Source organism: Rana temporaria, chromosome 12 (genome assembly GCF_905171775.1).
Source record: "Rana temporaria chromosome 12, aRanTem1.1, whole genome shotgun sequence".
Taxonomy (NCBI): domain Eukaryota; kingdom Metazoa; phylum Chordata; class Amphibia; order Anura; family Ranidae; genus Rana; species Rana temporaria.
In genome coordinates, this window is record NC_053500.1 from 13,140,242 (window position 1) to 13,168,233 (window position 27,992).

The 27,992-nt window shown below is 43.7% G+C and overlaps 1 protein-coding gene across 1 annotated transcript; it reads right to left on the reverse strand.

Moving 5' to 3' along the window:
- Window positions 1-7,483: 7,483 nt before the first annotated feature.
- TCF15 (transcription factor 15) lies at window positions 7,484-15,615 on the reverse strand. Its single transcript, XM_040330725.1, has 2 exons — window positions 14,864-15,615; window positions 7,484-7,942 (listed from the first exon to the last, which is right to left on the reverse strand). The coding sequence occupies exons 1-2, from the start codon at window positions 15,335-15,337 to the stop codon at window positions 7,868-7,870; spliced, it is 549 nt and encodes a 182-aa protein (XP_040186659.1). The 5' UTR covers window positions 15,338-15,615; the 3' UTR covers window positions 7,484-7,867.
- Window positions 15,616-27,992: the final 12,377 nt, after the last annotated feature.

Consider the following 27,992-nt stretch of genomic DNA (forward strand, 5'->3'; position numbering starts at 1 on the left):
GGAAGCCCCATATTTTAGAGAGAATTTTCTGTGGATTACCGGTATATTAAAATAAATATACACAATTTTGGTAAATTTTATATTGGTATGTTTGGTTTTAATCTTTACAGAATATAATTTATTTCCATTTCCAGGAACTGTTTTTCTTCATTTTCACAGCCCTCATCCCTTCCATGTCAGTGGAGCATCACCTACTCAAGTCAAGTCACGTCAGATCAAAGGTGATAAGATTTATTACACTCAAGCTTAATAAGTATTTCTTATCAGTGCTGTTTTATAGATTTAATATAAAATCCTATTTTTTATACAGTTACTGAATATAGATGTAGCTTTGCAATTCTGCTGCTCTTGGTTTGTTGAGCTTTTTTTTTTTGGCCCGTACACCCGATTTGAAAATCATGGAGAGGTTACTAAAGTTAAGGCTGGGTTCACACATGCTGCGGTCGAGGCCAATTCAGGTGCGACTCGGGTCCGAATTTTTGCCTGGATTCACACCTGAATCAGAACCAAAAACGCACAGGACCGTTTCCAAATGCGGACCGCGGCCACCCCGGAAATGTACTGCGTCAGCCAGGCGTATGTTCGTGAATTTGCGTATCTTGCTGATTTACATATTTCGACGCGTAAATCAGCATACAAGCCCCTAGCGGTCAGCGGAAAAATGCAGTTACGATCCGACGACGTAAGAGACTTACGCCGGTCGGATCTAATAGAAATCTATGCGTAACTGATTCTATGAATCAGGCGCATAGATACAACCAGCCGGACTCAGAGATACGACGGCGTATCTGGAGATACGGCGTCGTATCTTGTCTGTGAATCTACCCCTAAATGTGCATTTGCAAGCGTCGAGTGTTTTTTTTTTTTTGCCAAAACGCAGCTGCCAGGAGGAAAGGAGTCCAGAAGAGCTGGGCAGATGCCCTGTGTGCTTGAGGCCTAATAAGACTTGCTACATCCAAGAAAACGCAGTGCAACATAAGGCAGATCAAACAGCCTCTGAACCCTCATGTACTGCTTCATTAAAGGCAATGGCAATTTGCTGACTTGTGTTTGACATATCCAGGAAAACAATGCCTGGGCCATTTAAAATGACCCTGTAGGAATGCCATAGATGATGCGATTTTTCTTTCTTGCAAGGGTTGCAGGAAAGAAAATCGCTTGATTCCCTCATCAACACAGTCAGCATTGATGGAGGAATGCCTCCCACAGAGCTACTGTGATTTTAACAATAGATTTTTATTGAAAGTATTTACTTAACAGTACAGATTAAAATTGTCACATTAATCCTAAGTAACCAACCGAGTTACCTTGGTTCATAAGATTGTTCTTATAACAATACAGTATTTGGTAGCCTGTACCAGCCTACCCCTATTGGGTTCAATCTGTAGGCATGGCTAGGCTCCCAATTGAGCTACTGTGATTTTCACAGGGGAGGTGTGCATGGGAAGTCGTCCCTGCCAGGAGAACACTGGCCACTGGCAGTAATTGCATGTAAAAAATCTGACTTGCTGGTTGTACCCAATCAATGGGTACAATCAGCCTACCCTTACAGTAGATCATTTAAATCATTTATGGCCCTCTTAAAACTGCGCTGTCAACAGTAGATAAACGAATTGGTGGTAATGTTATAAATTTGCACAACTGTATTCCCTTTGATGTACATATTTCATTTGGAAAATGCGTGTTTGGGAAACCTTGTATAGAAGCTGCCATACTGAGAATCCAATGGCATTACTGTCCCAATACTAGTATGCTGCCTGGTACTCTGACAATATCAGCTTCCTCTAAGACTTCTCAGGTCAGTTTTATTTTTTTTGTCCTATTGTAATGAATATTATATATATAGAAAATATTGGCTCTGTGTTTTATCAGCTTTGGGTTTATGAATTCAGAAACACAGACCTTTGGCCTTTACCGTCCTTCCTGCTGAGCTGTAGTGTATATTGTTTTCCTTTAGCCAAACTCCCTGCAAGTCTTTCATACCTATAACATGAGATCATTAGTCTTTAAGATGACCAACATTAGAAAGATGAATACATTGCTTACAGTATGTTTAGTTTGCTTGTGGTTCCATTCAATATCAACAGTATCACTGGAAGGTCTGTTGGCCAGCTTAACCACTTAACCACTCTAGGAGATTTTCCCCCCTTCATGACCAGGCCATTTTTTGATATTCGGCACTGCGCTATTTTAACTGGTAATTGCACGGTCATGCAACACTGTACCCAAACAAAATTGATGTGTTTTTTTATTTTACACAAATAGAGCTTTCTTTTGGTGCTATTTGATCACCACTGGGGTTTTTAATTTTTTGTGATATAAATTAAAAAAGACCGAAAATGTTGAAAAAAAAAACGTATTTTGTACTTTCTGCTATAAAACATATTCAATAAAAAAAAAAAAAAAAAAAAAATGTCTTCATATATTTTGGCCAAAACTTTTTCTACTACGTCTTTGATTAAAAAAAAAAAACTATTCCCAAGAAGTGTATATTGACTGGTTTGCGTGAAAGTTATAGCACCTACAAACTATGGTATATATATATATATATATATATATATATATATATATATATATATATATATATACATATATATATATATAGGCAGTCCCCGGGTTACAAACAAGATAGGGTGTACAGATTTGTTCTTAAAGGGGTTGTAAACCTTTATGTTTTGTCATCCTATGCATTAAGGTGAAAAAACACCTTGCTGTGTCCGGCCTCCCAGCCCCCCCCCCGCTTTACATTCCTTAACCCCCAAATTTCCCTGCTTCTCGGCTCTTCATTGGATAGATTGATAGCAGCGCAGCCATTGGCTCCCGCTGCTGTCATTCAAATCCAATGACGCGGCTGCCGGGGGACGGGGCCGAGTCATACACTCGGTGGCTTTAGCAAAAGGAGCCCCAAGGGTTGTGCCAGTGGAATCAAACTTCCCCTGCCGTCGTACGTGTTGTACGTCACCGCATTTGAGAACAAGGAGATTTGGTCTTGACAGTGTGTACGCAAAGCAAGCTTGTCAAGTTTCTCGACAAGCCTAACAAGGAACTCGTCGAGGAAAACGATGTTTCAATTACGACGAGTTCCTCGGTTGTGTGTATGAGGCCTAAGTTTGATGTTTGTAACCTGGGGACCGCCTGTATAAATATGTATACTTTTATATTTTATATATAATTGTATTATAACATACAACTTTTTCATTAATATCATCAATTTAAATTAATATGTGTTTATTGTTGGCCATTATTGGCACCTTTAGTGCAAGAAAAGCTCAAGAAAATCGCATTTCTGAAGTCTCTGACCATCTCTTGTATCATGTCTGCAATCTCTTACTTAAACACCCCTGCAATGTGCTCTACCCAGGGCGGACCGCCCTGTTTTCGTTACCTTTTCTTCTTTCGGCTGAATGCCGAAAACACAAATTTCGGACTACCGTATATACTCGAGTATAAGCCGAGATTTTTAGCACATTTTTTTGTGCTGAAAATGCCTCCCTCTGCTTATACTCGAGTCAGCTTTTTGTACCTGATCTCCCGGACTTTGGGGACCCGTTACCATCCGGTAGGCAGACATGTAGCCACTCTCTTCCTCTACAAGTGTGCAAAGTTTGTTGTCCGGGGGACATACGCCCGGGGAGCACCGATTTTTCAAACCCAGGCACCCCTTCTATAGACTCCTGTGTTAAACGGTAAATTCTCCAGTGATTTGGGGACCCGGTACCAGCCGGCCGTAGGTCCCCTGGACCCGGAACTTGGCACACATGAAGCCCAATTTCTTCTTTATAAGTGTGCAAAGTTTGTCGTCTGGGGGACCTACAGCTGGGGAGCATCGATTTTTCAAACCCGGGCACCCATTCCATAGACTCCCATGTTAAAATTTGGTCTAGTCATGGACACAGTGAGGCATGGGCACAGTAAGGCATGGACACAGTGAGGCATGGACACAGTGAGGCATGGACACAGTGAGGCATGCACATGGACACAGTGAGGCATGGACACAGTGAGGCATGCACACGGACAAAGTGAGGCACAGTGAGGCATGCAGATGAACAACAACAAGGGAAGAGGCGCCTCTGGGTGTAATAGTTTAAAACAATTTTATAAGGTTAAAGATGGACACCCTAGGCTTATACTCAAGTCAATACGTTGTCCCAGTTTTTTGTTCTAAAATTAGGTGCCTCGGCTTATATTTGGGTCGGCTTATACTCGAGTATATACGGTATATGTTTTGGCGGCCGAAATTTTGGTGGACCTCTAATTAATTAATTTTTTTATACTACTAATGGCGACTGCGATAATGCAGTGGGAAATCTGACACTAACTGACGCTGGGGGGAACTAACTGCCACTGACATCATCAGTGACATTGATACTGTAATACTACACAGTACACACTGTTACTGTACTAATGACACTGGCTGAGAAGGGGTTCACATCTAGAGTGATCAAAGGGTTACATTTGTGCCTAACTATGTGTAATGTGTGTGAAGTGTGCTGCTTTTAATATTAGATCTTGCAGTGTCTCATCCCTGCTTAGACAGATTGCTCCCTCTGTACAGAGCACTGTGTTGTTTATCAGCACAGAGTTCTGGGCTGTCATTGTATACAGCCAATCAGCAGGTCTTGCTGACAGGCTCCCACTGTGCACAATTACAATGGGTGCCTGCGTGCGCCCTAAACCCGGAAGTAAGCAGTGACTTAGGCAGTATGCAGGGTATGTCGCTTTGCCCTTGACAGAGGCCGCTCGTCCACAGTACATTGCAAGCAGGCAGCAAGTGGTTAAGGCCAATTGCACACAGACATACAAATTTACTGATGTTTATACTCTGGATCTTGTTGACAGAAAGATCCTTTGTAAAATATTGTGTAAGCATGCTTATATATAACTACTGGTTAGTCAGTAGTAGGGAAAGATCAGCTACAGGGAGAGCACAGTAATTTTGGTGACTACTCCTTTACCCTCTGCTTGCCTTTTTTGGGGTACATCTTCCAGAGTTCATTTCCTCCTAGAAATGTTTACCTCTTTAATATGTATGTAAAGCCAAAAATCCACTTTTTCTGTTTGTGTTGCTGTTGAAGAGTTCCCCTCACTTCCTATCTGGTAAAACATCAGCAGGACAGGAAGTAAAGGTAAATCTGACGGAGTTCTAATCCTTTACACTCTATCCATAACAAAAAAAAAAAAGTTTCGTTGGCCATTTATTTAAAGAAAAGATTTGGTGCATGTCTGTCTGGAGGAATTTATAGACAGCAGATAGATAAGTAGGTTGGAAATTACCATTGCTTGTCGAATTAAATAATTTGATATACAGGTATGTAAGTTAAAAGGATGCTGCTGTCTGTACATACTTTACCAGCCATTGAAGGCAACGCCAACCTATGTGTCATCGTAGATATAACAGCTTATTTAACCACTTAATGTTTGCGCTATAGCCAAAAGATGGCCACAGCACAAATGCAAATGTACACTGCCCGCGTGTTGCGCTCTGTGATTGCCAAGTTTTTTGGACTTGACTGATCACAGAGCAGGGTAAACGGCCAATCACAGCGGGCCCTTTACCACGTGATCAGCTGTCAGCCACGGAAGTAAACAGAAGCTTTTTTTTTTTCTTTACGCTGTCAGCGTGAAGAAAAGAATAAGGCTGGTAACCAGCTTCTGTTAGAGCAGTGGTTCTCAACCTACTAGTGCCGTGACCCCTTGATAAAATTTCCCAAGTTGTGGGGACCCCTAACAGTAAAATTATTTTTGTAGCATGGGCTGTCAGCACCCAAGGCAAGACAAGTAATTTGCGCCCCTAACCCACGGACATTTAGCGCTCCGTGAGTCCCTTCCACTTGTACAGTATTAAAACCCCTTATGGTACATTTTAGGATTTACCACTTTTTCTCTTTGTTCTCCTTTCTTTCCCTTTTATTCTCTCTATCTCAATTTCTTGTTTTTTTTCCCCATCCCTCGCTCTAGCCGTCTCTTGTTCTTTCTCCTATTCTTTCTCTCCCTTTTTTGTTCCTCCTTCTTTTTTCCTCTCCCATGTGGTCTCTATTTTTTTTATTTTTTTTTAACAGAAGGATGTATTCTCTATTTTTACTCATTCTCTTACTCCTTGGTGTGGGTGAGGATGGGGGGTGGGATCAGTGGCAGTGCTGGTGGGGGGCTGGGATGAGTGCTGTGCAGTGCTGGGGGGAGTTCTGATCAGCCAAATTAGGCACTCTTGATGAAGGTCATCTGAGAACTGTAGTGGGGACTTTTAATAGCAACTATAATCACAGGTAGTGTAACTCACTGTGTCTCCGGCTTCACTGTGTCTCCGACTTTGTGGTGTCCCGCAGCAGTGACACCTATGCCCAAATCAGGAGATAGCCCCTCCCACTTCACATTCCTCACCAGCCAGCTGACACCTAGTCTTTGCCCCCCCCCCCCCCCATGAACTGAATGGGCGGCTGCAAAGAGGCTGAGTGGGCGGCTGTGGGCTCCAGAAACAGCCCTGCTGGGCAGCCATGAAAGGGCTGGGAGAGCGGTGCGGGATTCAGGAACAGCCCAGGATTTGGTGACCCCTGGCAAATTGTCATCTGACCCCCAAGGGGGTCCCGACCCCCAGGTTGAGAACCACTGTGTTAGAGGGACATCGGTCCCCTAAGTGCCCACCAGTGCTGCTAATCACTGCCTTCCTGTGCTGAAAATTCATGCCCACCAGTGCCATCTCTCAGTGCCCATCAGAACTGCTAATCAGTGCCCAGCAGTGCCACCTATCAGTGCCCACCAATGTCGCCTATCAGTGCCCACCAGCCCCACCTATCAGTGTCCATCAGTACCACCCCTCCATGCCACCAATCAGTGCACATAAGTGCCACCTATCAGTGCCTCCTCATCAGTGAAGGAGAAAAGTTACCTGTTTGCTAAATTTTATAACAAAATATAAAACATGTTTTGGTTTTCAAATTTTTTATTTTTATTTATTATTTGTTTGTTTTGCAAAAAATAAATAAAAACCCCAGTGGTGATTAAATACCACCAAAAGAAAGCTCTATTTGTGTGAAAAAATTGTCATTCAAAGTGTGAGAGCGATGAAACCTGGAAATTGACCTGGGCAGGAAGGGGGTATAAGTGCCCAGTAATCAAGTGGGTAAAGCGGTATTAAACATTTATTATATTGCAGCTTATCAATTCTTAGATGTGGTAGCTGCATTCGGTTTTCTTTATTAGGTTTTCTTTATTTTATTTCCAGCTGGTGATCTGGCCAGTAAGTCTGTTCTTTTTCAAAAGAGCAAGCATATGTAGCAGTTAGAGGGTTGAGATATTACACTTTTGGTTTTGGGTTTAATACCGCTTTGATTTTTTGATTGAACTTTGTTAAATATAAGCAGCACAATCTGTTAAAGTGCAGTTGCCAGTCAGCACTTGATAGTAAATGATAAATAATTCAGTAATGCTGAAAGATAATACACAATTGTAAACCTCTTAAAAAAATAAAATAAAAAAGAACAAAAAACACATTTTAATAATGTTATTTTAATTAAAAAAATCTATAAATTTGGTGAACTTATGTACAAATATTTTCTATTTCACATAGTCTTCCAGGGGTTGGTGACCCAGAAATCTTTTGTCCCAAATGTGATATAAAAGTTCCAGACCTTTATCGTGATGTGTTTTCCCCTCCCCCAGTTTCAAGACAGCTGTACCCCAACTCGCTCAGGTTCTCCCACATATAGCAACATTCAGAGATAACGTGACCAGCTCTGCTCTGGTTTAGCCGCGGCTCTCGGCCACCTTGTTGGTCCTTCTAATTTTTATTTTTCTGTCTTTAGTAGAAAATTAAATTATCGGGCCTTGTATTGCTTCTTTTCCTCCTTTTAGTCCTGGGGAAAAGCAACGATCATCTTTGTGGAATCCGTATTGTGTTCAGTCCTCGAACCTTAAGGCAGCCCCCGGCGTGATCCCTCCTAGAGGCCTGTAACGATAATGAACGGTCTTAGCAAACTATAACACAATAAAGAACAGTTACAGATGTCTACACCTATATCCTCTATCAGTGCTCACATGAAACAAAATTCAGTCATATGCTAAAAATCAATGTATTCATTAATATAATGGAAACTCTTTGTGAAAAAAAATATAATGGAAAAGGGGGAAAAAAAAAACCTCCTTGAGTATTGCGGATCAGCCAAGAGTGACAGGACCTCTTGTTTGTTTTACTTTTCATAGGGCTAGTCTGTGGAGTAACCCTTTCTCAGTCATTTTTAGCTTATTTTGACTATGAAATTGAGATGGTTTGCTATGGGCTACTGTACTTTTCACATCTACTTCCCATAACATTCAAGGCTGAACGCATTTGTAGTTTTAAACATTTGCAAGAATGCGGAATGAATGGGTTAAAGTGGTTGTAAAGCTGTTTTTTAGAATGCATTAAGGTGAAAAACCTTCTATGCTGCAGCCCGATCCGAGCCAAGCAATGTACACGAGTGCAGCATCTCCAACTGCTGTCGCTCTTCTGATTGGATGGATTGATAGCAGCAGGAGCCATTGGCTCCCACTGCTGTTATTCAAAAGCTATGACACGGGAGCGAGGAGGCTGGGGCCGAGTCACCCTGTCTGTGTCAATGGACGCAGCAGCAGGACTCGCACAGGGCTTGCACACTGGAGTGTTGCGCTGGTGGGACGCTTAAAAAAGTCCTGCCAGCCGCATCTTTAAGGCCCTGTAGGAGCGGTAAAAATACCACTCCTATAGCGCCCCTGCCCATTGAAAACAATGGGGTAGTGCCTCCAACCCACCTGCAAAATGTGCAAAGAGGCGTTTTTGCGGGCGGGTTTAACCCTTTTTCGGGCCGCTAGCGGCGGTTAAAACCGGAAATCGCGGCAAACAAAGCCGTAAAACGCCGCAAAAAATATTGTCATTTTACCGCCAGCGCTTCAGTGTGAAAGTAGCCTTAAGGTAAGGTTGGACATATGAATATGGAATTCAGGGGCCAGTCTGCCCCAATACAAGAGCCAGTCTGTCCCAATACATGAGCCAGCAGGATTATTTTTTATAACCCAAAAGTTAAGCAGGCCATACATAACCTTTGTACGTTTTGAGATGCACAAGCCTCCTGAATATTTTGGGGCATGCAGAAGTGTTGTAACAGGTGCTTCAGGGAACTTTATTATCGCACAATACTCTTTTTTAAAAGCAAATAAATCCCCTCCATATAGACAAAGAGGACTGACCATTTAGCGCATGTGCGCTGGCAGCACCTGGTTGAACCAAGAAGCATTTGTGCTGGTGCGTCACCACGCCTCATCCTTGGTAAAGCATCAGCCTGGGTGGCCGGCCTATTGAGTTTCTTCACAAACACAGGGGATGATTTACTAAATCTGGAGAGTGCAAAATCTGGTGCAGCTGTGCATGGCAGCCAATCAGCTTCTAACTTCAGCTGTTCAATTAAGCTTTAACAATAAAACCTGGAAGCTGATTGGTTTATATGCAGAGCTGCACCCTCCAGTTTTAGTAAATCAATCCCATAGGCCTTTAATGACTAGCAACCAACAAACCACTAGTGGGACTGAGCTGTAACCAATATGTATCTTGGAGCTTTGTAAAATAGGTTTACAGTTAGTAAGCGTTTATCATAATTACTTATAATCTTGAAATGAGCTACTGAATATCACACTTTGATATTTTAAAGTGATTGTAAAGCTTCAAGTAATTTTTTTTTTAATATGTCATACTTACCTCCACTGTGCAGTTCGTTTTGCACAGAGTGGCCCCGATCCTCCTCTTCTGGGGTCCCTTGGCGGCCCTCCACTGTGCAGTTCGTTTTGCACAGAGTGGCCCTGTTCCTCCTCTTCTGGGTTCCCCTGTGGGCGCTGGTAGGTCCTCCTCACATCGTATAACCCTCTAGGAGAAGTGCTCTCCCAGGGGGTTACCATGCGGGCGCGCTCCCGAATCCAGCATTTGCGTCCATAGACGCAGAATGCTGGACTTGGCCCTGCCATCCTGGCACCGTGTCATTGTATTTGATTGACAGCAGCAGAAGCCAATGGCTGCGCTGCTATCAATCTATCCAATCAGGAGTCAAGAGGAAGGTCGCGTCTCAGCTGTGGGAAATTCCAGGGCTCAGGTAAGTAAAACGGGGGGGCGGTAACTGACAGGTGTTTTTTCACCTTAATGCATAGGCTGCATTAAGGTGAAAAAACATGAGGGTTTACAACCCCTTTAGGTAATATATAAAGTAGCAATAGTGGCAAAGTAACAGTTTGCAACAAAACAATATTTTCGTATATTTTATTGGTAGACAATAATGGGGGTTGATTTGCTAAAACTGGAGCAATCAGAACCTGGAGCTGCTGTGCACCGCAGCCAATCAGATTCTAACTTCAGCTTCTTCAATTAAACTGAAAATAAAATCTGGAAGCTGAAGCTACAGTTTTAGTAATTCAGCCCCCCCCCCCCCCCCCCCACCAATGTATCTCTCATTTACCAGACCTGTATGTAAATTAGACTCTTAGTGATTCATCATAATATGCAGTAAAGGACGTTGTTATTGGCCAATTAGCAAGTGATAGTGACAGTCTACAGGGGATATTTTGTTGTAGCTGCACAGACCCAGGTTAACCCATCTCTGCGTGGTGAATGTACTCGATCAGATGTATTTTATATCTCAAACACAAAATATATTTGTAAATATAGTGCTATCTCTTAGAGCCTTTTCACACTGAAGGCGCTTTTCAGGCGTTTTAGCGGTAAAAATAGTGCCAGAAATACACCTCTCAAGCCTTCCCAGTGTGAAAGCCTGAGGGCATCCACACTGGGGCGGTGCGCTTGCAGGATGGAAAAAAAAAGTCCTGCAAGCAGCATCTTTGGGGTGGTGCGGGAGCGCTGTATACACCGCTCCTGCATTGAAATCAACGGGCAGCGCTGCCAAAGAGCTTGGGCAGCGGCGCGTTTCGGGCGATTTTAACCACTTCTTTGGAGTTTAAAGCACCCCGCTCCCGCCCGCACAGCGCCGCTGAAATTTGCTGCGCTTTACCGCTAAAGCTTGGGTGGTCTAAGTATGAAAGTAGCCGTACTCCTGTGCATTGCAAAGACACACTGGGGTTGATTTACTAACATTGGAGAGTGCAAAATCTGATGCAGCTCTGCATAGAAACCAATCAGCTTCCAGGTTTTATTGTCAAACTTAATTGAAGAAGCTGAAGGTAGAAGCTGATTGGTTTCTTTCCATGCAGAGCTGCACCAGATTTTGCACTCTCCACTTTTAGTAAATCAACTCCACCGATTACAAAAGCCACCTCTGTGCAGAATGACTTTTATCAGCCCGCTGACACAATAGAGGAATAGCCTATTAAACGGCCCCTTTGTTGTTGTTGCACTGACACTGCTGGATAAAAAGAAAACCTAATTGACATATCCACTATTTAACAAGTGCCACACTTTGTCCTAATGAGGGTAGGCCTGATCAATATGTTAACGCAACACAAACACTAACAAGCCTCCGCCTTTGTTGTGGACAGTTGTGGACAGTTGTGCTGTATAACTCCTATGTCATGGCTGCCACTTGGGATAGGGAAGTATATCTATACAATGTTGCAATGAAACATTTATATGGAGAGGGAGTTTATTTATATAGAGAGGAGAAACTCCACAGCCAAAAATAGCTGCACCCCTCATTCACAGGAAAACCTCAGTCTTCTAGCAAATAAAGGCGGCGGTATTCAAAAATCCAGTGTGGAAATGATAACAATGGCATTGGATTTAATTTAAGAAAAAGGTATCACCACAGCTCATATGTCTGAGGCCCCTGCAAAGCGCTTTGCTTATCCCTCCAGCCAAAATGTAAAGATTACCCCAGAGTGCTGCTTTGCTGCCTTTTGTTACTGTGCAGCACCAGCAGGCTCTGCACAATACATTACACCTCTGAGCTTTTCTTTTTTTTATTATTGTACACTAAAATTACAAAGAATACATTGGAAGTTTGACACATTTTAGCAGCATGTGCACTTAAATCCAGTTAGACTAGATTTATCATTTTGGAAGGATATTTTGGAGATCTTTTAAATGAAACAGAATGACAATATTCCATTTTTATTAGTTTCTTGTAATTATAAAAATGGGATTTCAGCTTTAGTGCCAACGCAAGATATTACGATTCTTTGTGTATGTATCAACTATTTCTATCACACCTGCTTCCGTTTTTGTATTCCTAAGTTTACGTAACAATAAATTAGTTTAATTAATAACATGAGATCTTTACGATACCAATGCTGGGCTATTGTCCAGTGTGGCCTCATTCAGAGGTTCTGCATTTATACGTTTTCTTAGAAATATATTGTTCCTTTTTATTTTTACCCTGTTCCTTCTTATACATTACAAATTATAACAGCAATAATAAAAATAGAATAATAAAAATATTTTATTTCACTGCACAAACTAAATCAATGCTGTATAATAATAATATTACAGATCCTAATTGTTAAATGTTGGAATATTATTTACTAGTTTAGGAGCTGTTGGGGATTATTTACTAAAAGTGGAGCGTGCAAAATCTGGTGCAGCTCTGCATAGAAACCAATCAGCTTCCAGTTTCTCTTTTGTCAAATCATAATTGAACAAGCTGAAGTTAGAAGCTGATTGGATGCCATGCATATCTGCTCCAGATTTTGCACTCTCCCGTTTTAGTAAATAAACACTAATAGCTCTTAAATGTTGGAATATTATTTACTAGTTTAACATTTACTATCTGTATTATTATTTTAGTTTTTTTTATTGTTGTTTTTTTTTTTTGTAAATTAACCCCATTGTCTTTCCAGTGCCCTGGATAGCATCTTAGAATCAGTACCCTGGATCTTTACTAGATTAGTCCTGGGATCTGTAATATACTAGTCCTGGGATCTGTAATAGACTAGTCCTGGGATCTGTAATAGACTAGTCCTGGGATCTGTAATAGACTATTCCTAGGATCTGTAATAAACTAGTCCTGGGATCTGTAATGGACTAGTCCTGGGATCTGTAATGGACTAGTTCTGGGTTCTGTATGTAATAGACTAGCCCTGGGATCTGTAATAGACTAGTCCTGGGATCTGTATGTAATAGACTAGTCCTAGGATCTGTATGTAATAGACTAGTCCTGGGATCTGTAATGGACTAGTCCTGGGATCTGTAATGGACTAGTCCTGGGATCTGTAATGGACAAGTCCTGGGATCTGTAATAGACTAGTCCTAGGATCTGTATGTAATAGACTAGTCCTGGGATCTGTAATGGACTAGTCCTAGGATCTGTATGTAATAGACTAGTCCTAGGATCTGTATGTAATAGACTAGTCCTAGGATCTGTATGTAATAGACTAGTCCTGGGATCTGTATGTAATAGACTAGTCCTGGGATCTGTAATGGACTAGTCCTGGGATCTGTAATGGACAAGTCCTGGTATCTGTAATTGACTAGTCCTGGGATCTGTAATAGACTAGTCCTAGGATCTGTATGTAATAGACTAGTCCTAGGATCTGTATGTAATAGACTAGTCCTGGGATCTGTAATGGACTAGTCCTGGTATCTGTATGTAATAGACTAGTCCTGGGATCTCTGTGGACGGCATCAATTCTAACTCAAACTGATGCCTAACTGTTTTTTTCGTATTGATAATAAAAACACAGCATCCCTTGCAAGGTCTGCTGTAACTGAAATAGCTGGCTGCTGAATTCGGCATTAATTGACTGAGAACATAGACCTTACTGCATATTATCTTATTTATATTATATTGTAACTCACTACTTGTGGTGTTTGGTGAACTTCAAACCTGGAACCACCATGGTTGCAACATTACCTTGCTTTTCTGTTTTTAATCAGCATTTCAGAGGTGGGCTAGTCTTTCCTCAATTGCTTTAGGAGGTTCAGCATTGCAGTTTAAAATTACACTTCTATTACTGTAACTTAGTTACCTAAATTCTTGCCCCCTATATTTTGAGAGAGAGAGAGAGAGAGAGAGAGAGAGAGAGAGAGAGAGAGATTGGGAGAGGGATCGAGAGAGAGAGAGAGAGAGAGAGATATAGATAGAGAGAGAGACAGAGAGCAATAGAGAAATAGATGGATGGATAGATAGAGAGAGAGATATGGAGAGAAATAGAGGGAGAGAGAAATAGATAGATAGAGAGAGAGAGACAGACAGAGAGCAATAGAGAGATAGATAGATAGATAGATAGATAGATAGATAGATAGATAGATAGATAGATAGATAGAGAGAGATTGGGAGAGGGATCGAGAGAGAGAGAGAGAGAGAGAAATAGATAGAGAGAGACAGAGAGCAATAGAGAAATAGATGGATAGATATATGGAGAGAGATAGAGGGAGAGAGAAATAGATAGAGAGAGACAGAGAGCAATAGAGAGATAGATAGAGAGATAGATAGATAGATAGATAGATAGATAGATAGATAGAGATAGAGAAATAGATAGATAGAGAGATAGATAGAGAGAGAGAGAGAGAGAGAGAGATATATAGATAGAGAGAGAGAGAGAGAGATGTGGAGAAAGATAGAGAAATAGATAGATAGAGAGATAGATAGATAGAGAGAGAGACAGAGAGCAATAGATAGATAGATAGAGAGAGAGATATGGAGAGAGATAGAGAAATAGATAGAGAGATAGATAGATACATAGATAGAGAGAGAGAAAGAGAGAGACATGGAGCAATAGATAGATAGATAGATAGATATGGAGAGAGATATAGAAATAGATAGATAGAGAGATAGATGGATACATAGATAGAGAGAGCGATAGAGACAGAGAGCAATAGAGAGATAGATAGAGAGATAGATAGATAGATATAGAGAGAGAGATAAATAGATTATAAATGCTGGCCAGCAATGTATCATTTGATTTGTACCTCTACACTTACCCCTTTCCTTTGGTTGCTAAGACAGAACGTGCAAATGCTGCGTGGCAGTCTTCCCTCCGACTCGTCCCGGGGTCTGTATACCGTACTGAAACACGGCTGCCCATCTTCGCAGCCCTCCCCTGTCAGCAGCACGTTAGCCAGGTGGGAGATGTAGCTAGATGCCAAGCGTAGAGTCTCTATCTTGGAGAGCTTCCTGTCCACCGGCTCTGTGGGTATCAGCGTGCGAAGGGCAGTGAAGGCGCTGTTAACACTTTGTGTCCGATCCCTTTCCCTGGCATTGGCCGCTTGCCTCTGCTTCACCACCACCACCTGCCCGGTTTTCCGAGACACCTTCATCCTCTTTTCTGAGTCGTAGCATTCAAACGACTGGTCGGAATTGTCGCTCTCGCTCCTATTCTCCTCGTCCTCAGACATCATAGAAAAGTCCGGGTACACGACGTGCGTGGGCAATGATCGGAGCATGGTGAAAGCCATGCTTTGTCTTACCGCAGATTCTGTCTCTCGTTTACCTGAAGCTCCGTAAAAAAAAGACGATACTCGAAAAAAAATCTTCAGCAGTCGCCCCCGCTGCTCCTGCTCCAGATTGTGTCCTTAATTCCCTTCCCCGGTAATTGCTCTTCCTCCCTATTATCGCTCATAAGAAGGCCTGATGGCTCGCAATGCCCGTGACTGTGAATTTAATTCTCCTGATGTCTTCACAGCTGTTCATGTAGTTTCCTTCCCAGCAGTAAGAAAGGAGGAGTTGCACTAAGCTGGGCTGCCTCCTTAGGAATCTTTATATATATATATAATAGATGGGAGGGGCTACTAGAAGCACTTCTGGCAAATGGCATCACTAGGTGCACACAGCTTCTGTTTGTGAAGCTTGTAGGGGGGTTTATCCTGTATAAATGTTGCGCTTTTTTTTTCTCTGTTTTGTTTGAAAGATCAGATCTAGAGGTTTTTTCTCTTCTTTTTTTTTTTTCTCCAGCAGTTCATGGGTTAAAATGAACAGCCTGGCTGGGACAAAGCTGCGATCTGCTATTATGTGACATTAGGTGGACACATTTAAAAGTCGAGCTGTCACATGTGACGTGCAATTATAGCATTGCACACAAGACGGAGGCTGTGTAGAAAATGTTTATATTGTTTAACCACTTGCCTACTCGGCACGTTGACCCCCTTCCCGCCCAGGCCAATTTTCAGCTTTCAGCGTTCTCACATTTTAAAGGGGTGCTCCAGGCCTTTTTTTAAGTTTATTAAAAGTCAGCAGCTATAAAAAGTGTAGCTGCTGGCTTTTAATAAACAGACACTTACCTGCTCCACGGCTCCAGCGATGCGCCGGCCGGCGAGGGGGGGCGAGGAGCGGAGCCCCGGCCGGCGCGTCGCTGGACCCGTGGAGCAGGTAAGTGTCTGTTTATTAAAAGCCAGCAGCTACACTTTTTGTAGCTGCTGACTTTTAATAAACGTCTTCATTCCTAGTGTGGGCACCCGGCAGTGACAGCTTTCGGCTTCACGGCCGGGCACCCACTGCGCATGTGCGAGCGGCGCCGTCCGATTGGACAGGCGCTCGCCTACAGGGAGGGGCTGTGAAAAGGCGATTAAGCTAATCGCCTTTCCAGCCCCTCGGCGGAAGGAGGAAGTGGGACAGGAAGTCCCCTTCTCCTGAAGCCCCCACCCCCCCCCCCCCCCCAAAAAAAAATTACACGCCAAATGTGGCATGTAAGGGGGCGAGGAGTGGGTTAAGCGGAAGTTCTATTTTTAGGTGGAACTCCTCTTTAAATGACAATTTCGTGGTCATGCAGCACTGTACCCATATGGACATTTTTATCATATTTTTTCCAAGAAATAGAGCTTTCTTTTGGTGGTATTTAATCACTACTGGGTTCTTTATTTTTTGCTTAACAAATAAAAAAAAAAGACTGACAATTTTGAAAACATTTTTTTTTCTAAGTTTCTGTTATAGAATTTTGTATACAGGTAATTTTTCTCCTTCACTGATGTGCACTTATGAGGCGGCACTGATATGCGCCACTGATGGGCACTGCTGAGGTGGCGCTGGTGGGCAATTATGAGGAGGATGCACTGATATGTGCCACTGATGGGCACTAATAGACAGCACTGAAGGGCACTGATTGGGGCAGCACAGTGGTGTAGTGAGTAGCACTTTCGCCTAGCAGCACAAGGGTCGCTGGTTTGAATCCCGACCGCGACACCATCTGCCTGGAGTTTGCATGTTCTCCCTGTGCCTGCGTGGGTTTCCTCCGGGTACTCCGGTTTCCTCCCACACTCCAAAGACATGCTGGTAGGTAAATTGGATCTTGTCCAAATTGGCCCAGTATTTATATGTATGACTGTGTGTACCAAGCGTGTTGAGATCCTACGGGGTAAAATGACTGCACCAGCCAAGCAGACACTGGCTGGAAAAAGCGCCTAGAGGTGATTCAGTTCGCATGTGTAGCGCTATACAAGTCAATCATTCATTCATTCATTCATGATAGGTGGTACTGATGGGCACTGATAGATGGCATTGATGGGCACTGATAGGCAACATTGATAAGGAGGCACTGATAGGCAGCACTGATGAGGAGGCACTGATAGGCAGCACTGATGAGGAGACACTGATAGGCTTTACTGATGAGGAGGCACTGATAGGCAGCACTGATGAGGATGCATTGATAGGCAGCACTGATGGGCACTGATAGGTGGCATTTATGGGCACTGAGAGGTGGCACTGATGGGCACTGCTGAGGTGGCACTGGTGGGCAATGATGAGGAGGACGCACTGATTTACGGCACTGATGGGCATTAATAGGTAGCACTAATGAGGAGGCACTGATGGGCACTGTCAGGGTTGCACTGATAATCATGACACGTATGATCAGTGCCCTGATTATGAGTGTAGTTGTCCCCTTTCACACTTGCCAGTTACCGTCTCTCCTCACGCTGTGACAGTGTGAGGAAAGGAATTCCGATAACTGGAAAGTGTTTTTTTTTTTAAGTCAAATTATTTTTTATTGTAATTTTTTTCATTATACAAAAAAAAACTAAAAAACACACAAAACATTACCATCACATATCCCCACCCAACAACAACACCTACATGTTTTATTTATTTTTCCATATCTGTGCTCACCCGACTATATTTCAATCATTATTCAGAGCCCTCCATCATATTATTACAACTCAATGGTACTTGTATTCGTATGCAGTTATTCCCCCTCCAAAAACCTATCCCATGTGTGTTTACATTGTGATCAGCTTTCATTGGACACACCTGATCAAGTGGTAAAGGGCCGTTGTGATTGGCCCTTTACCCTGATCTGTGATCAGCTGTGTCCGGAGGATACAGCAATCACAGAGCATGCTGGGTGCACGCTGCAGCGGGCTCTCGTTTGTGGGAGGAAGTCAATAGGAGCCCTCCTAGAACCGGAAGACTGCTCTGTAGCTATAGCATGGTAGGCAAGTGGGTAAAGTATCATTTAACCCAAAAGCAAACATTTAGGGGCAGATCCACAAAGATCTGCCCCGGCGCATCGCATCTGAGATATGCTACGCCGCTGTACCTTACCTGGCTTTGGTTCGAATCCATAAAGATTTTGCGCCGTAAGTTACGGCGGCGTAGTGTATCTCAAGCGGCGTAACGGCGCGGAATTCAAATGCGGCGAGTAGGGGGCATGTTTCATTTAAATGAAGCGTGTCCCCGCGCCGAACGAACTGCGCATGCTCTGTTCCTAAATTTCCCGTCGTGCATTGCGCTAAATGACGTCGCAAGGACGTAATTTTTTGTGACGTGGACGTAAATTACGTCCAGCCCGATTCACGAACGACTTACGCAAACGAAAAAAATAAATTTTAAATTATACGCGGGAATGACGGCCATACTTAACATTGAGTACGCCACGAAATAACAGCTTTAACTATATGCCGAAAAAAGGCGACTAGAGACAATGTAAAAAAATGCGACGGCCGCTCATACGTTCGTGGATCGTCGGAAATAGCTAAGTTCCTTCCTCGACGCGGAAAACGACGGGAACGCCACCCAGCAGACGCCGAAGTATTGCATTTTAGATCCGAAGACGTACGCCTGTCGGATCTAACCCAGATGCCGTTGTATCTTGTTTTGAGGATTCAAAACAAAGATACGACGCGGAAATTTGAAAGTACGCCGGCGTATAAGTAGATAAGCCGGCGTACTCTCTCTGTGGATCTACCCCTTATTATATTGCAGGTTACCAATTTTTAGATGTGATGGCTGCATTACCTTTCCTTTTTAAGGCTTTCGTTATTTAATTTTCACCAGGTGATGTGGCTAGTATCTGTTGTTTTTCAACATAATGAGCTATCCCACAAATGTAGCCGTTTGCAGGGTTGAGAAAAACAATTAACACTGGCAAGGGTGCTTATAATGATCAGCTTTTATTTATTCATGTAAGACCTTTGTCCCAAAAGGAACAAGAAATGTTTGCTGTGACTGATTATAAAATGTGAGCTGGAGTGTGGCTTCAATTTGTTAGTGTATTTAAATCTGCTAATACATTAAACACACCCCTTGCCCCAAACTGACAGCGCTGCTGTGACTCCTTGTGCTCACGACACATTTACGTACAACGCTGTACCCCAAAAAAATAAATAAATCCTCACAAATAGAGCTTTCTTTTGGTGGTATTTGATCACATCTTCCGTTTTTTTTTTTTGTGCTTTAAAAAAAAGAGTTTTCTAGTAATGGCGGCGATCAGCAATTTTTTTAATGACTGCGACTTTATGGCGGACACATCGGACACTTTTGACACTATTTTGGGACCATTGTAATTTTCACAGCGAAAAGTGGTATAAAAATGCACTGTTTACTGTGAAAACGACACTGGCAGTGAAGGGGTTAACCAGGAAGGGGCGCTGTAGGGGTTAAGTGTGCACTAAGGGAGTGTTCTTACTGTGGGGGGGCGTGGCTGTGCGCAGGGCCGACCTTTGGGGTGTGCGAGCTGTGCGGGCGCCGTGCGGCCATCACAGCTTGCAGAATGTAAGTCGCAGTCAGTTGCTCACATGATCACATGGGACCCGATGGTACCAATGTACCAGGCGGCACTTTCAGGGGGGCGGCAAATTCACAATGTCTTGGGGGCGAGGGGTGAAGATGGTGGGGCGCCACAGGAATAGCTCGCACAGGGCGCCTGAACACCTAAGGCCAGCGCTGGCTGTGCGCGTGACGTCACTGATCATTGTTCCCTAACACAGGGAACAGACGATCAGTGACAGCCACACTAGGAAGCACGGGGAGAGGTTTGTTTACACTTACCTCTCCCCGTTCTTCATCTCTGTAACCCGATTGCGGGACACCGGCAGCGATCGGGTCCGCTGTTACCGCGGGGACGGTCACGGAGGAGAGGACCGGGTCGCGAGCGCGCGACACGGCTGGGCTCTTAAAGGGGAGGTACATGTACACCCTTGTGCCCAGTCGTGCCATTTTGTCTACGTATATCGTCGTGCGGCGGTCCTCAAGTATTTAAATAAAGCTAGCTTTCTTTTAGGCTCCATTCACATCTGAGCGTTCTGGAATCTCAGGGGGATTCTGCCCGCGATTCCAGAATCGCGGCAAAACGGGATGTGTTTGCGATGCCGTTATTTTTAATGGCTCCACCAATCGCGGTGCGATTTTGACGTGCGTGTCACGTGATAAATTGCGCTACAATCGCTTCAAAATCGCAATGCAAGGAGCGTGTCACTCAAAAAGAGGCAGGAGCATCTTTTGGGCAAAAGCGGCGAGTTTTGTAATTTTCCGCAACAACTGTGACAAAATCGCACACGCGATTGGGGTGCTATTGGAAGTAATGGCATCCCAGACGCGTCCCACGTTTTACCACAAAAGTGTGAGTGGAGCGTTACATATTTGACTGATTGACTTATTTGACTGGAACATTAAACAGACCCCGCATTACCTTTACAGCAGCAGAAATACAATTCCGCTATTTTAGAGATATATGTTTTGACATATAATAAAAAACACCTGGTTCTGTTTCACGTAGATAAGCGCGGTATAGGCACAATGACAACCAATGTTTGTCTTTTGTGGTAATCTTTGTTTAAAATCGGGAATTTTGTTTTAAAATGGGGAGCTGTTCAAAGAAAGAAAAAACAAACGGTAAATGAAATCATAAACTATTTGAGTTGCAACGAAGGAACAGTTAATAACTGTCCAGTGTCTGACACCCTGAACAAATGTTGTGACTATACTCACCCCCTGCTCTATATCATGATGACAGCAAAGTAAAGGCAATCCCTACAGTATGATTAAAGCTAGTTTTTTTTTTTTTTTTATCAAGTTTTTATAGAATTTTTAAGAATAAGCAACAGCATAAAACGTGATTACAGTACGAAACACATAGCTTGAAATAGTGAATAAACAGCGTTATAGTATACAGAGAACAGAATATGGGCACTGCAGACAGTTATACAGGGTGAGAAGGTTGTTTGCTGACCCATATACTCCATGATTTGGAGAATTCTGAGTATTTAAAGGGATACTAAAGCTTTATTTAAAAAATTAAATAAGATACAAGTCATACTTACCTCCACTGTGCAGCTCGTTTTGCACAGAGTGGCTCCGATCCTCCTTTTCTGGGGGGCCCTCGGCGGCTGTCGGGCTCCTCCCTGCTTTAGATAACCCCCTAAGAGAAGCTCTCTCCCGAGGGGGTTACCTTGCGGGCGCGCTTCTGGGTCATACACTCGGCGTCCATAGACGCCGAGTGTATGACTCGACCCCACCCCCCCCGACGCCTGCATCGTTGCATTTGATTGACAGCAGCGGGAGCCAATGGTTGCGCTGCTATCAATCTATCCAATCAAAGCCGAGACTCCATGAAGAGAAGGACGGGGCTCAGGTTAGTAAACCAAGGGGGGGGCTGCCACAGCAAGGTGTTCTTTTCACCTTAATGCCTAGGATGCATTAAAGCGGAGCTCCACCCTATTTTAACACTTGAGCTCAATTACATTGCAGCCTTTTTTAGTGACAGTACCTGTCTTATCTTCATTTGTCACTTTCCTTCCCGTCTGTGTTAACTGCGGGTAGGAACAAAAATTGTCTCTAGACAGCTGCACTCTGAACAAATTGTAGTCTTTTATTAAAAGAAGGACAGCACTACAAGTCACAGCAAAATAAAATAAAACCTGACTGCTGACGCGTTTCGCACTGAAACTAGTGCTTAGTCATAGCATAGTCTGCGGGTAGTGCGTCATTCCCCTTAACCCCACTGTCTCCTGGGAGCTTTTGTCATTGCTCCCAGGAGTCATTGCGGAGGCTTGCTGCAAGTTATCTGCTCTATGTCCCTGCTCCCTGTAAAGACTGCACATGCGCAGGAACGTTTCTGCCTTCATTCGAGGCTGCAATGTAATTAAGCTCAAGTGTTAAAATAGGGTGGAGCTCCGCTTTAAGGTGAAAAAACACGAAGGTTTACAACCCCTTTTTAAGGCCATTAAATGCTATAAGACGCTCAAAAGTATAGTTGGAGTTGACCCCCTCTCCTGTAGTCCAAGGGAGGGGGCGAGTTTTTTTTGCGGACCTGAACGGGCGCTCCGTGCTCCTCTATGGAGCCGCGGATGTCAGTGGTGACATGCCCGCTGACATCTGACCCACTCCGATCCGCCAAAGTGTGACGGAGGAAAAACCTACTTTTCCATCCGTCTGGCAGATCGGATCGGGTGAACACGGACAGACGGTCCGTGTTCATCTGATCCCCCCATAGGGGAGAGCGGAGAAAAGACAGGGCGGTCCCTGCACAGTGTGCGGAGACCGCCCTGTCATCCACCAGGTCAGCGGGGATCAACAGAGCGATCCCCGCTGAGCAAGCGGAGATTCACGGGGCAGATCAGTAATGATCCGCCCCGTGTGAAAGGGGCCTAAGTCTACGTGAACGGTGGGTAAAGAAATCCCAGGTATTGGGGAGAATAGAAGAGCGTAGGAAGGAGATATTTGGCTATAAACTGCATGGTAATCATATATGTAAATTGATGCTTTGCGGGAATATCATAGGTGTCAATTAGCTCTTTCAGTGAGAGTGAAGCACCACCTGAAAAGAGGGCATTTACATCATAGATACCATGGGGTTGTAGTGCTGTGACTGACCAGTGAGGGAATTAGGGCCTCTAAAATCTGAATGGGGGAATGAGATCTGAATGGGGGACATAGCACTAGCACAATGGTGTAGAGGTGAGATGTCTCCAAGCCATTAGCATGGCTTGCATGGATACGGTCGGGGTTTTGATGTCCCACGGTTTCCACATATCACTTAGGGTGCTTTCACACCTATGCATCAGCGGCAAAGCGCCGCTATTTTTAGCGGCGCTTTACCGTCCGTTTGCGGAGGTATTCGGCCGCTAGCGGGGGGCGCTTTTAACTACTGCTAGTGGCCGAAAAATCATAGGATGCATTAAGGTGAAAAAACAACCCCTTTAAAGCTGCATTCACGCTTTAGCGTTTTGAATCGCGTGCAGATTTGCCGCGAATCTGCCCGTGATTTGAAAGCGCTGATGTGTGAATGACAATTTTAATTTGGGACGTCATTCAAATGAATAGCATCTCAAATGCGAGTCCTGCAATTTGTCATTCACACATGGGCGTTTCGAAATAGCGGGCAGATTCACGGGAAAATCTGCCCGCGATTCAAAACGCTGAAGTGTGAATGCAGCCTTAGAGGTATGGGAACAGTAATGGGTATATTTCGAAAAACATTAATTGGACAAGTGTCACAAACATTCATTCAGGATGCACAGTTTTTCCCTTGATTCTCTCTAGTACTATATACCTTCCTATGACTGTTGGCTCCTTCTATTGGTCAAAATGCAGTATATATTTCGGTTAAGGTTTTCCAGAAAAATATACTGCATTTTGGCCACTAGATGGAATTGCAGAAATGCTTGCTGTGTTTCTGAAATGACATTTGGGGTTTTATTATTTGTAGTCAGTTGCAAATGTGAATTTGTGGACTTCCTCTCTACCTGCAGGAGTGTTTGTTTTACTTGTTTTAACTGAAATCAACAGTCATTGTTTTTGACCCTGGAAGATTATGTTTCATCAGACAGAAAGTGGAAAAAAATAATTGCTAAAAGCAAAGGGTGAAATGTATGTATACTGATTTGTAAATGTTTGAAAAAAGGGAAAATATGTGATTCTTTGAAAATAAGGCTACCTTCACACTGGGGCAGTGGCAGCGTTAGCTGTAAAGCAGCGCTAGTTTTATCGACGCTTTACCGCTGTTATAGCGTTGCTTTTCGCCCGCTTTTAAACCCCCGTTAGCGGCCAAAGAAAGGGCTAAAACCGCCCGTGTCGCGGCGCTGCCGAAGTGCTTTGCTGGCGCTTTGGCCGCGCTGCCTGTTCATTTACATAGTTACATAGTTACATAGTTAGTCAGGTTGAAAAAAGACACAAGTCCATCCAGTTCAACCACAAAAAATAAACAAACAAAAAACAAACAAAATAAAAAACACAGTACAATCCCATACACCCAACTTCATACCCACAGTTGATCCAGAGGAAGGCAAAAAACCCCAGCAGAGCATGAGATCCAATTTGCTACAGCAGGGGAAACAATTCCTTCCTGATCCCCCGAGAGGCAATCGGATTTACCCTGGATCAACTTTACCTACAAATCTTAGTACTCAGTTATTTTATGTACATTTAGGAAAGTATCCAGGCCTTTCTTAAAGCAATCTAATGAGCAGTGCGTTTTGGAAGCGCACCGCCCCAAAGATTCTGCTTGTAGGACATTTTTTCCCATCCTGCAAGCGCACCGCCCCAGTGTGATAACTAAAATCAGTGTATATTATTTGGTCTTTGTGAAAGTTATAGAGTCTACAATCTAAGGTGCCTATCTCTGAAAATTGATCACACCTGTTTATACCTGATGTACTGACGGCCCATCTAATTTCTTGAGACACTAACATGCCAGGACAGTACAAATACCCCCCAAATGACCCCTGTTTGGAAAGTCCAAGGTATTTAGTAAGAGGCATAGTGAGTTTTTTTAAGTTGTTTTGGACGGAGCGATCACGTGGTAAAGGGCCGTTGTCATTGGCCCTTTACCCCGTTCCGTGATGCTCTGGGTCCGGAGGACCCGAAGGTCACGGACATTCACGGGGGCGTGATTCTGGGAGGACGTCTAGTATAGTACGCCCAATCAGAGTTATCCGACCGTGCTGTAACAGTCTACCCACTCTGTCAGGGCCGTCCTTTTACTGCATTAATGGAGCGAGGCAGCCAGTGTGGGGAAACGTCTGGCCTCCCACTTGTGACAGCGGACAATCGCCAGGCCCAGTCGCAAGGGGGCGGAAACAAAATTCTGCCCCGGGCGCCCATAACTCTGGTTACGCCACTGGGGAGCAGCCTCTGTCACTTTGACCTAAAAGGGCAGATGGCCGTTCATGTCCCTTTAAATAGGGGAAAGGATAGGCTGTAGAATTCAATGTCTCATGCTGATTGTTAACAGCTGAATGATCGGAGGAGTGACCTACCTCCTGTTAATGTTCAGAAGGCAGTAAATGAGGAGAATACTCCCTAATGGAGCCCTACATAGCATAAAAAAACAGGGGTTCTAACACTTCCCCACATTATAAAAATATAAAATAAAAAATTGGAGGGACACACACTTTACACTTAGCAGGGGGGATACAGTTATAGAGTAATTCGATTTTTGTAGAGAAAAAAACATCCTGGTGATCAAGGATTTGAACAAACGTTTTAGATCCCTACCTGTTTCTGCTCTGTGGCTGGGTTCACATCGGTGCAATGTCAGACATCGCATGTGATTCACACCGCAATGCTGCACAGATTGTATGGTTGAATTTGCATCGCATTAAGACCCTTTCTTGGGTCTGCAACAGAATCGGATCGCATGGTTGTTCACACTCATGCGATCCGATTCCTGTCCGAATTGACAGTTCGCACTGCGATCTGCGAACCGATCTGGGTGTGCCATTAACTTTGTATTGACACTCCCAGTAGTTCGCATAGGGCAGTGTGAACTGCCTGCGAGTCAGGTGCGATGCAGGAACCCTCAGTGGATTCGCAGGGTTCCCACTTCGCACCACTGTGAGCCGAGCCCGAAGGAATAGCTTTGTTAGACTGTCTTGTGCAGGACTGATTATGAATGGGAGTGACTAATTCATTAAAAGTAGCTGATGCACTTTCAGGGTTCTGATTAGAAGAGATGTAGGGTCTGCATCCCTTTAGAAGCAAATTACTTTTTTGCTGAAGCCGATGCCTCAGACCTGACTTTTATCTTAGTGCAGAGTTCTTTACATAAGCAGTACATGACAATTCTAGGGAGGTATAAGGTGATGAATTGTACCAGAATCTTCAAAACTGCAGCAATAATATTCTTGCATACATATCCTTATATTTACTCAAAATGTATTTAAGATACACAGGTCTAATTTCACAACCAATTTCAAGCCTTTTATGACAGTCTAACCACTAGGGGCAATATTTCCCAATTATTTGCTTAAAGTGGAGGTTCACCCGGAAATAACAATTTTTAACATTAGATTGAGGCTCATTTTGTCTAGGGGAATCGGGTAGTTTTTTTTAAATCGAAGCAGTACTTACCGTTTTAGAGAGCGATCTTCTCCGACGCTTCCGGGTATGGGCTGCGGGACTGGGCGTTCCTATTTTGATTGACAGTCTTCCGACAGGCTTCCGACGGTCGCATACATCGCGTCACGATTTTACGAAAATAGCCGAACGTCTGTGCGCAGGCGCAGTATAGAGCCGCAACGACGTTCGGCTTCTTTCGGTTGGAAGCCTGTCAATCAAAATAGGAACGCCCGCTCCCGAAGTCCCATACCCGGAAGCGACGGAGAAGATCTCTCTCTAAAGCGGTAAGTACTGCTTCGATTTTAAAACAACTAGCCGATTCCCCTAGACAAAATGAGCATCAATCTAAGGGTAAAAATTTTTTTATGGGTGAACTCCCGCTTTAAAGCAGAACTTCAGTCATTTTTTCAACTTTCCATCTATTAAATCTTCTGCCCTTGTTGTTGTTTTAACTTTGGATAGTAAAACATTTTTTTTTCTGCCAGTAAATACCTTATACTGCCCTCTTCCTGTTTTTTGTCTGGTAAAAAGCCTAGGCTTATGACATCATGCACAGCTCTCTCTCTCTCTCACTCTGTGAGTGTTTGCCAGGAATGGAGGGGGGATGAGTCATAAGAGGGGCAATGAGAGTTGCAGAGCTGGAGGTGTGCCTCTGTGTGTCTGTGTAAATCCAGGAAGTGAACAGGCAGCAGCTTCAGCTGCCCACAGTTAAAATGGATGTAGCCAGACTCAGTGGATGGAAATTTCTGCAGCATATTTGGCAAGTAATATGCAATGTGGATTTGGATTCAGAGGACTGGGAGGATGTCTGGGAATATCCTTTCTTACAGCTCATCTCTGTTAGAGATTGGTTGATACAATTTAAACTGCTTCATAGAGTCTATTTGTCACCCCAAAGATTATCCAAAATTTCCCCGAATTCCTCCTCCAACTGTTGGAAGTGTGATATGGCAAATGCCGACTTTAACCATATCTTGTGGTCCTGTCCCAGAATCCAGCTCTTCTGGGCGGAGGTCACGACCTTCATTGAAACCTTGATCTTGATTCATGTTCCTCTGAATGTATCGATCTGTGTGCTTGGTCTGGTGAGCTCCTTGGCCCACCGCCGAGCAACCAGAGCGCTAATAGGACTTCTTTTGTTTTATGCTAGGAAGGCTCTACTCATTAAATGGAAACAAACGGAGGTACCTTCTTTGAATACATAGAAATCGCTGATCAACTAAGCGGTGCCACTGTACAAAGAGGCCTATCTCGCCAGATGCTGCCCAGCTAAGTTTGACAAAATTTGGAGCGTATGGGTTGATTCAGACATCACGATCGCAGCAAATTAGGTGTTGTTCCCATTGACAGTCTATCTCAGCTAGCAGTTTTGTAGGAGTGAGGCCCTAGTTTTGCCGATATCTGACGGTTCTCCTAAATGCGCTATCCTCAACCTCAGCAGCTCCTCCCGATGTGGTCACCTGAAATACATGACACACTATCCTCTCCCTATCCTCTTATTCTTGACGACACGAGTAGTTAGGTTGTAGTAGTTATTTAGATGTGATAAATGTATAGGATTGTTTT